Here is an 11,229-nt window from a genome sequence, read left to right on the forward strand (position 1 = left end):
TTTCATGTGTGAATGAGGGTACTACTATTTCCAGCATCACTCAACGCTGCACACCGCGTCGTGTTCCAGACATGAGTCCCATGCGACATATTATACATATATAAAATACGATGTTTGTTTATTCGAACACGCGCATTGCTTTACAACTTCCGCTAAAAGCGTGTGAGATAATTTGCTAGCATTAACTATTCTTACAGCGTAAATAACTGTGTCACATTTTTGTGCCGAGAAAGAGCCACAGTGAACACACAGGAATGTGTCACCAAAATCGTTTCGTTGACATTTTTGTATTTTGTTTACGGCGGACGCTAAAGGAGAAAACCTGAAAAAGTGATCAATGACCACCAATTTATATTTTCGATTTTTTAATATGTTGCTATGGAGTGTATACATGTCAAAATTAATAAAAATGGAAAAACATTCCCTCCTTGAAAGTCATAATTTCTTTCGCCAAAATTATTACGCCACATTTTGGACATTTGTATAAATTCTTTGTTAATTTTGAACCAAATTGAAATAACTCCCAATTCCAATATGTTTTGAGGAAAATATATGAATCAATTTAAAACAAATTATGAAGTTTTTTTTTATGATAAATAACAAAAATTTATTTTGGCCCTCAAAGGCATTATGGCGTCTTTCCAATATCTTACGGTCGCAGCTATTTACCGGAAATGATACTTAAATAGTAAGTATAGTGTATTTGAGATATTTTGTATATCATAATCGCATCAGAAATATGATTTAGTTCGTCAGTTAGGTGGCGGTGTGTCTTGTTCAGCTGACATTATATGACCCCATCAAGCTGCAGCCGTTAGATGAGTTTTCAATTAACGCGAGATCTCATTGACGGAACACAGTAGTCATTTCGTTCTATAATCTCACATTTCTACAGTGTCAAATCTTTTGTCCTGTAGTGTCACATTTCTTGTCCTACAATGTCACACTTTTTGTCAAGCCGAGTCTCATTTCTCTTGTTCTACAGTGTCACATTTCTCGTTCTGCAGTCCCACATTTCATTTGTTCTGTCCTGTAATATTTCTCTAATCCCGTAGTGTTATATTTCGTATATTTGGTTCAACAATTAATGATAAACTCGTTGAAGTTGCTGGTTTTTTTAAAAAATTATTATTAGTTCAAGTATTGATAGAAGAATACACTGTTTTAATGAAAAAAGATTTAAATAATGTTTATTTGTTATTTTGTTCTAGCATATGTTATGCAGGCTTCTTAATTGTAAGAGGAAAATAAGAAAAAAATCACACCAGGGCTATCGGCCTGAGGAATTGATCGTTTGTTAGTCCATTGCAGCTCGACACACACTCGTCCATGTCGCTTGCTGGGCTTGCTGGCGAGTCGCTGTCGTGCATCAAAAAGTCCTCATTGTAAACGCCGTTCTGAGCAGCTTCTTTTCGCAAACGCCCAGGGCAACCTTCTTCGTCGCACAGGTGACTGCGAAGCTCTTCCATACGCTCCGAGGCTGCAGTCTGGCGCTTCCATTTGGTTCTGAGAGAGAACAAAACAAAAACTAATTATTCTTTTGACCTTCAGTCAATGGAAACCTACTATCAAGTTCAAGGATTCGGATTCGAATACGGATTTGACATTTATTGCGTCATTGGTGAACTTGGGCGACATGCTTCTTGCCCGATCCCTCACATTCATGTGATGCGTTTACTACTGTGCCACATCTACTTGACATTTCTTTGAAAGTAGAATTTCCAATTGAACATACCGTCTGTTTTGGTACCACGTCTTCACCTGAGTCTCGCTCAGATTTAACTTCTCGGCCACCGTTCCTCTATCGGACACACTCAGATATTTCTGGCAACGGAATTTTTTCTCCAAGAAAGATAGTTGCGACTGTGTGAACGCTGTTCGCCTGCGTCTCGGTCGCTTTGGCTTGATGGGTAGTGTAGGTGCAAGAGGTTCTTCTGTGGGTACGTCCATCACGCGTTGTCTTGTAGATGATTGATGCAAATGTGGGTGATATTGGGTTGATCTTATGTCAGTATTACACGTTAATATGGTGGGTTTGAATAATCTTGGGTGGAGCAGGAAAGCCGCTGTTGACGCTCGAATGTCTAAAGACAAAAAATAGACCAAATAATTAATATTGAATACAATAAAAAATGTATTCTACATATTGGGCACTATATACGCACGGTATATAATATGATTAGGTGTGATTTCGATTCCTCAATTCATGACTGGAGTTATCATAGATGCGAAAGCATATATAAAACATGTCATCGAAGAAACCAGCATAGACAACATCAAAACGGAAATATTTTATACATGTCTGAGATAGAGATCATTGTTTATTTTCCAAAGATACTTTGTGGATAAATATATTTAAACATGATTTTTTGTCGATAATGCATATTGAGAAAAATATTATTGTATTATTGTCTACAAATAAAACCTATTTTTTTTTGCAGCAAACATAGTAATATTCGTTAATTGAGTCTGATTAGTCTATACATAAAGATAATTACAACATTTTTGTCAGTATTTTATTAACGCAATGGCAAACACAAACATAAACATAAACACGCTCAAAAATAACCAAAGTTGTTCACAATTGCTTTTAGTAATGAGGTAAGTGTCGAGATAACCGGAATATGTTATTGCTAACGTAAGATGACGTCACATTACACACACTACGGAAAACGGTGGTTTACGGTTACCATATAAAACGATTAGACAAATATGTCTACGAGGCGTCGTTTCTTTGACTATATTCGCCACGTGGATGTCATCGTAATCACACTAACTCGGAATAAACGAATGGGCAATATGTCGAAACAAGTTCGATAATAGTGAAATGCAGTCTCTTCGGTAAACTATTTACTTCCCTTCCTTGAGAGTGTATATTTTGTCAGATGCTAACATTTCAGAGACAGTATAATTATATTAGATAGAATTAATCGCTTGACAGATCGAATACGTCGAAACGTCTGAAAGACCTCTTTGGAAAACCCCGACAGTCTGCGACAGTGGTTGATAGTTGGCATGGTATCACTCGGTCATTTCACATGTCATATATTGACCAAACACCAGAAACAAGTAACTTCTTTCTTTCGTGATTCGATTACGGGATGTCTCGCGTATTTACTCGCGTTTCCAGGCGGACGCCATGCAAATACGGCGTCCTCAAAGTGGGCTATTATCACAGTCCGATAGGAAGGAAAAGACAACGAGAATGATGACCGAGTCCGATAACTCGCTATTAGTTGAACCAATTAACTAAACAGTTAAGTCACAAGAAATTAAATATAGAAGCGAGGAAATATTGCTCGTCCAATAAGAACGAAATGCCGCGCTGAAACAGGGACAGCGTAGACGTCATAAGGCGACATTTTCGCTTTCTCGATCTTATCGCTAATTTCTCCGGATAACTGAACACTTGGCAACAAACCTTGCTCATAGATCTTAGAATTATCTCTTGATAGCTTTCAGCTAAGGCATTATTTTAAGACATTATGCCACATCATTAGATTAACGACCTTTCGGCGAGAAGATATTTCGTTAAACGCAATGAGCATCGTCGACAGCCCCCAAAAAATGAAAAGAAAAGTGTTGGTGTTGTCCCTAAGGGACAGTTTACACTTCTTTGCGATTGTTCGCAAAAAGATAAATCGAATTTAATAGAAACATTTTACATATTAACTCAAACTACTTGTAATCTGAATGGTCTGAAATATTCCCTACGATCTAGGAATCCGTTTTATTCTCAATATCACGGTAGGTGCTGGTGCACGGAACAAATTGGCGTAAGTATTGCGATATTCGTTATTTTTCACGTGCATTTGCTTTGAGGTTCAAGTAAAATTACCATTACGTTCATCAACATGATGTTTTAATTGCGTATAGGCGCGTCGTTGTTATCACGTACTTCTACGTGTACCATTACACGACCCTAGGCTATATTATTCAGATAGTGACGTTGTAATATTACTTGATAGTTTAGTAATTGAATCAAGTTAAAATACACTTTCACGCTTAAGTTCTCCACATTTAACTAATATAAGGGTGCTTAGTAGTGTGCCGAGCGGGCATCGATAGCTGACTCGATTCACTCGCAATGAACACCAGACGCTTTCTCTGTATATGGCTATTAACTTCCGTGATGTAGTATACAATTATCTCCGTGATATGAAAATTAACTTTAATTTTGGATAACGACTTTGACAGCAGCGGTCATTTGTTTTTCATAATATCTACTCGGACATGCCTACTAATATACGTTCTACCTAACCATAGCCAACCACGTTGCAAAACGCGTTTAATTCTGACAAAAATATCGCGGTATCAGTATGAACGCGTTTGTCTTAGATATACAGAATGTATAGATGTTCGCCAACCTGGCTGTCAATTCGACAACCGTTTACACTTAGCAAGTGAGATATCGATAAAATCTTACAACATCTGTGTACACGCATAATGGTACACGCTTGTATCAAAGCGATATCCCATACCTAATCCCGTCAGGGAGCCAACGCGAACAATGCAGAGTAAAAAGAAAACGTGATCACATTTCGCGGCAAACACAAACCGTAACGGGGCAAGTAATTATATTCTTATGACCATGGAATTATAGTTTCATGTTATGACTAAAATTGTTTGAATAAAGTCATCGCCACACCAGATTACACAGTCCCCGAAACTCAGACTACTATAGTATTCAAATAGTTGACTATAGTACTCTGAGCCCGAAAATGAACAAAAAAAGACTGTAATTTCGATTTATTACCGCAGTCTCATTTTTGTTATCAGGTCTAAGGAAACTTGCCAAAAAGTCACTAAATTTCGCCTCTGAATCTTAATTCACATTCCACGTTTAGGGTAGAATCGTGTGAATAATATATTTTTATTTTATTGCAAGCGTCACATTCCGAATAAAGCTAAAACGCTATTTTATGTTTAGGTTCGTCTTTGTGTCCTTTCTACAGTAAGAGCCATCACGACACGCGTGCCAGCGGTCGGTCCGCCACAAAATCACCCTTGCTATAACAAGCTTTTGACTCTTTGCTTCAACGTGGAACAATGTTTACAAAAGTCATATTTACACATGAAATTGGATGGGCCATTGTTATGCTAATCATCGCATGTATGCTATTTTTATGCAAATATAATTGTTCGCCATGTGTAATTACTTGCTGTTAACATCGTGGTTTACTGGATCCATGGAGCTTAAAAAATGTTGCAACATTTAAGTTTTACAAGAATATCGAACACCACACAAGAAACCTATAGAAAAAATATATGATATAAATTTGCAGAAATATACTCCGATGCTTCAACTTGCAATATTACTTTAAAAATTGGACAAAAATTATATTTGAATGCCCGCTCTATAATTGCGACTAATTTTGTAGTTGATAAGATATTATATAACTGGACGTTGACTTATAGCGGACGACGGCAAACTAATTATTAGAATCGCGAACTAGAAGCTGTGTTTATCTCGCTGTCGATCGGAAACATTTAAAAGATGATGAATTGTTGGATTTCAATTATAAGGTACAAGGGAGACATGTTTGGCGCCGATGTTACACTGCAATTACAAACTTACAAAACTACCCGTTACACTGTCCCCTCTGTCCTGGATGCTGAAATACCTTTTACCCACCAATGTGATCTGATCTCGATTTTTTCATTTTATTCGAGTGCATTTCCGTCGCATGTCTGATTTCTAGCTCCTATTTTACGACTAATTTCATAATTTGGGATACTATGACGACTAGATGCAACCGATTCATTTTCACTGCTTATCAATTGCGTGACAAGGTAAGTTAACGGAATTAGGGGAAAGACATTTCACTGTAAAAATCACGGCCTCGCCACTAAATGTTTGTGGGGTTTGTTTTTCACATTATTTGAAAACTACGACATGAATAAATAACTATACTCAAATAACTAAATAACTAAATAAATAAATAAATAACTAACTAACTAACTAAATAAATAAATAAATAAATAAATAAATAAATAAATAAATAAATAAATAAATAAATAAATAAATAAATAACATGGCGAATTTTAAGTGGCTATTTTGGATCACGAAAATCTGCATGGTATTTTGTCTGTCATAAAGTCGAATTAAGTGATGACGTTTTAGTTGAATAGTGTATATTCTGGGGGTAAATCTATTTTTAAGACGTTCAAAATATCATCATAATCATCCCAGGATGATGGACAGGGGCGGATGTCACGTGAAAAAGTAGAAAATTACGGTAAATTGAAACGATAACTACGCATCCCAGTTTCGTGGACATTTCCGCAGGAAATGTCAATTATCAGGGATTTTACGAAGGGTTGAGAAAACAAATTACGGTTATCATTATTCCCGATAACAAAAAAAACTTCTCTATAATCTAGATGAAACGGGGAAATAGGACATAATCACTTTCATGGGATGGGTTCGTATTTGTGTTCCGTAATAGGAATAGTTGTAGCGAGCGCTGAGTGGCAACGACACACTGACGAAGTAGATGGTGTGTCAAAATTCAGAACGCCTCGAGCCCATTCAACGCTGTTATTATTCTTAATGGGACATTGTTAAACAAAGTAAATAATGTGTAATGCTCAACCGCAGAGAAAGGCGAGAGCTTCGTTTACGTAGAACGGCGATGTCAGACGCTGTCGTAATTCATGAGACACGTGCTATCGCTCAATTTACCCTGCCGTCATTATACGAGTCAGGTTTAGGCAAACTTGGAGTCTAATGATATCGCCGGTAGTGGCTTCATCGGCTTTTGGAATATTAACTGATTAAGCGCAATTTACCGTGACAATTATCTTGGTTGCGAATTCTCTCAGTTTGTGACATGTCGGTAAATTTTGGGGAGATTATTCAAGCCTGATTCGGTGTATTGAAAGTGCCCTGCCCTCGAAATGAAAGGTTTTCACAATTGCTCAGTTTATTTGTTAAGGTTGGTTGAAACACACGTATACCTCCATGGCTGGAGCAATTATAAATTTGATATCATTGGTTTGATTATGGAGGTAAAAAGACTCCATGGTTTGATCATGATCATCTCCCAAGATTTTTTTTTATTAGGTAGATTCGAAAATACGATATTTTAATTATTGCTTTAACAGTTTTGTTCTGTTGAACGTGTAACAATTATAGTTTTATCAGAAAACCAACCAATTCTTGCACAATATTTAAATAAGCGAAGTGCACATTCTGCCAATAACTCGGTAAACACGACAAATACACAAGAGGAATTTCCCCACAACAAACTTAGCGACAAATAATTTTATAGCCACAAGCTTTTTTAAAACTGAAATATGTTATTCCAAGTTCCAAGTGGCTACATTACATTCCAATTTGGAACCTGGCATATAAATATACCATAAAAAAGTCAACAATTCGTTTCTATCGCAACGTCATTTATGAAACATATTCATCAAATTAAGATACATTCGCGAAATTGTCATATTTTTGTTTCCTTTCCTGGCAACACTTACTTGTATAATACTTGACATTAATACTAATAACACGCGAAACAAACACGTATATAAACCAATGTTTAAAAAAATCTAAATATCACTCACCGTTTTTAATAGAGAAAACGTGGTTTTCAAATTCCTGTCTCGGACTGTACGGCGATGGACTTGGCTTTTTTTCGTCTAAATTGTCCAAAATATCACGGATCAGAAAGGATGGCTTCCTGGAATTCGACGGTGCCATCATGGTTGCGTGTCCTAGGTACAAATCCAATCGCTGATAGTCGACGGAAACGTTCAGATTCAGACTTATTTTGCTTCTAGGGAAACAATTATTACCATAAGATAAACGACGTTTGAATTAACGTTGGTCTTTTTCTTCTTGATTCCCGTAACGTCGCAATAACGTGGATCGGTGAATCACACACCGCTGTTAAAGCTAGAAGTGAAAGAAAGTTAATGTTGGACGTCAGTGTTGAGACATTTTTATCGCTTGGGATGGTTTTCTGAATAACTGGCGGAGCCATCCACGCATGCATTTGAGTTGTCGTCGTGAGTAGCTGCGCGTGCTCGTCCAATGATCGGTTAATTGGGAACACAACGCCTCCCCTGGATCCCCTCTCCTGATTGGTCGACGCAACCATTTAGGGAAGATTTAGGCATATGCGACGGGTTAAAAAATAAAACGAGTTTATAACGACAACAATGCCGCAGGCTTGGAAATCGCCAACTGGTGGAAAAGAAAAAAAAACCTTCTCAAACTAATGTCTATAATTTGTATGCAAACGAATCAAATAAACAGAGCATTTGGAAACAATTACAGCGAATGCGTGGAGGCGAATGGAATCGGTAGATGTAGATTGCAATTAATTTAGCCAGTTGAAAGGAAATGAAATGAAATTCGCTAACATGTTGACTTTAAAATTATCCGTACCGCTTATACTTATAAGTAGCCAGCATATTTTTCGACAAATTTTATTTGGTTGATTCATGTTTGCATCGTACGTTATCAGCACTGGAAACATATTTATTCTTAAAATCTCAGTCAATTCTCATGGAGGGTGGGGTAGCATTTTTTTATAATAATTTTATATTTAATTTAGGCGAACATTATCAAAGTCACGGCAAATATAAATTTGATACGAACAATTCGCAACAAATAAGAGACCCAGAAGTGAATCATGGCTGTGAATAACTAACCTGAAAGCTCATCGTTTGGTGGGAATTAACCCAGCCGCCCGGCACGATGTGAACTGACCCAGAACTCCGGGGTGACAGACGTCCGGTCTGGTGGGAGTCAGCCCAGAAACAAGGTTTGGCGGGAATTAACTCGAAATCAGCAATAAATCCAGAAGCCAGGTTTGGTAGGAATAAACCCAGAAGCTCGGTTGACGGGAATTACCTTCTTCTTCTTCTTCTTCTTCTTCTTCTTCTTCTTCTTCTTCTTCTTCTTCTTCTTCTTCCCAGTTTAGCGAGAATTAACCTAGGATCAGACAACCCGTTGATATGACCGCGTCGTCTTCAGTGTGCACTGTTTCCGTCGTGAAGGGATTATTCAAATTAAGCAATAAGTCGATGTTATTGTTTATGTCCAGGCTTTTATCTCAAAATCAAAGTGTACAGTTTCCTGCTATACAAGTAGTTGTTCTTATTTAAAAAAAAGAAGGGAATTCTAGATGTGCTTCTGTTTTAATTTTGATAAAATTATGAGCCCAATAACTTTACAAAAGTAATAACTCTTCATAAACAAAACAAAAAAAAATTCACAAAAATAAATCAGTTTAGCGGCCACTAGCCCAGACGCCCGATGTGGCAGGAATTAATATTTGGCGGAAATTAATCCAAAAGCCTGATTCGGCGGGAATAAATCTAGAAGCCCGTTGACGGTGATATGAGAAAACCCGAAACTCCGTTTAGCGGTTATTAGGCCAGAAGCCCACCAGTCAAGTGGTATTTAACCTGTACATGAAAATAATTGTAAACTCATTGTATCTGCTGACATAAGACGGGAATCAACCCAGAATCCCAGTGTGACAAGAATCAATCCAGAAACAAGATATGATGGGAATTAACCAAGAAGACCGGTTTAGCGAAAATAAACGCAGAAGACCGCGATGTTCAGTCTAATTCAAACAATATTTGAGATGTATTACAAAAGCTGCCGGTTTTTCAGTATTTAGCACATGGGTACGTGTTGCCAATGAGCCAGAGATCATGATGGGGCATTTGTGGAACTGCCTTCAATTTTATATAAATTCTAAATAGTAAAGACATCAAATTGGTTACATAATAATTGCGAGTTGGTGATTTAACAAGTCTCTGGTGCGTCTACAGCGTGTTTACAATCTGAACACTTTTATCGGCATGTTTCTACAGTACCAACTTTACTAATTTGTAAGTAAGCCATCGCCTTCTCTGACCCTCTACGGCCACCGACACACCAGCTCCCGAATTTAAATTATCCGCGCTCGTCATTTGTGAGCATTTCGCTTTTCTCCAAAGCATTCTTAAAACATTCATTGTTCATTTCTAAGTGGTCTCTTGTGGTAAAGCCGATTAATTGGAGCATTCGCTTCGAATTTGTTAAGAATACAAGAAAAAAAAACACTCGAAATAAGTCTCTTTGCTGGTCATGTTCAATTACCTCCTACACTGACTCCGAGTTGTTTTCCTATTGCGAGAAAATGGGACATTCGTTTAGAATCACACCCTTTATAATATCACTGGCCAAATTACTTTTAAATGATACAATTTGTTGCAACAATGGACAGTCGAGCACCCCAACGTTGTTTTTGAACCCAAATTGAGATATCCTGGACAAAAAAAACAAAAAAAACACGATGTTTGAGAACTAGTCTTGACGGGTTAATAGTCCCCTTACCTCAAAGAACACGTAATTGAGACGGCGTTCTTTCTCTCATCTCCAAGGCGCTATTACGCCTTAATGACTAAGAATCTGCTCAGATTTGAACAGCACTTAGCGAGGAACTCCCAGCGAGAGAATGACACGTCGCAGTGACGACTACAAAACGAAATTAGTTGGGCTATTAGAACGCCATTATCGCCGAAATCACTGGCGAGTAATCATACTTATCTGTGTAGATATTGCAGTAGGACGTATGATACAATCAATGGGCAATTTGTAGAACCATTTTCAGCAGCTTCCTCTATGCGAATGATTGACGACATCTCAATGCCCAATTCTCTTGCTTACTACAATAAATATTGGTTATCTATCATATTCTCTTACGGTAACGACAGTTCGCCAAATTGTTAGCTGCAAATTACACACGAGTTTAGCTCTTAAGGGGATCCCATCTTCATCCCCGGATGTGGATACGGACGTACATTTCGTATTCAAAGTTACCTGGAGTATTTGAATGTTCGTTATTAATGTATGTATCGAAATATATTGCATTATTACACATCCCACATCACAGCATGGAATCAGTGGCGCGCATACAACACGTTTACCTCGCCTGTTTCTACAACATGCAATTGTCCCAGAATTCGTCAATCGCCGTACATCATTAGACTTGTTTACTAGTATGTCAGTGATCTACACCCTGGACGGGTAATATTCAAAAATTAAAACAAATACTGTATTATACTGAATTGTCCACCCATTTGAATATGAAAAATAGATTCCAGGGCCGGGACTAACTATAGACCACCGAATCTATAATTTAGGCAAGATTAGGCCAATATGGGTATCGACAACCGTTGATACAAATGTGAATTGCACACCGACTTGTAGAACTCTTAGAGATT

General features: G+C 37.5%; 1 protein-coding gene across 1 annotated transcript; it reads right to left on the reverse strand.

Moving 5' to 3' along the window:
- Window positions 1-1,245: 1,245 nt before the first annotated feature.
- On the reverse strand, window positions 1,246-7,702 carry LOC102801168 (barH-like 2 homeobox protein). The gene is made up of 4 exons (XM_078009978.1): window positions 7,586-7,702; window positions 5,402-5,432; window positions 1,736-2,075; window positions 1,246-1,506 (listed from the first exon to the last, which is right to left on the reverse strand). The coding sequence occupies exons 1-4, from the start codon at window positions 7,700-7,702 to the stop codon at window positions 1,260-1,262; spliced, it is 735 nt and encodes a 244-aa protein (XP_077866104.1). The 3' UTR covers window positions 1,246-1,259.
- Window positions 7,703-11,229: the final 3,527 nt, after the last annotated feature.

This window comes from Saccoglossus kowalevskii, chromosome 17, assembly GCF_978046115.1.
Source record: "Saccoglossus kowalevskii chromosome 17, keSacKowa6.1, whole genome shotgun sequence".
Lineage (NCBI taxonomy): Eukaryota > Metazoa > Hemichordata > Enteropneusta > Harrimaniidae > Saccoglossus > Saccoglossus kowalevskii.

Bases quoted from the DNA above. Each gene is read 5' to 3' on its own strand.
- LOC102801168 (XM_078009978.1), bottom strand. From the start codon at position 7,702: ATGGCACCGTCGAATTCCAGGAAGCCATCCTTTCTGATCCGTGATATT. The intron at 5,433-7,585 runs GTTTTCTCTATT...TCTAATAATTAG, and splicing joins GACAGGAATTTGAAAACCAC to TTTGCCGTCGTCCGCTATAA. The intron at 1,507-1,735 runs GTATGTTCAATT...GTTCTCTCTCAG, and splicing joins ACGTGGTACCAAAACAGACG to AACCAAATGGAAGCGCCAGA.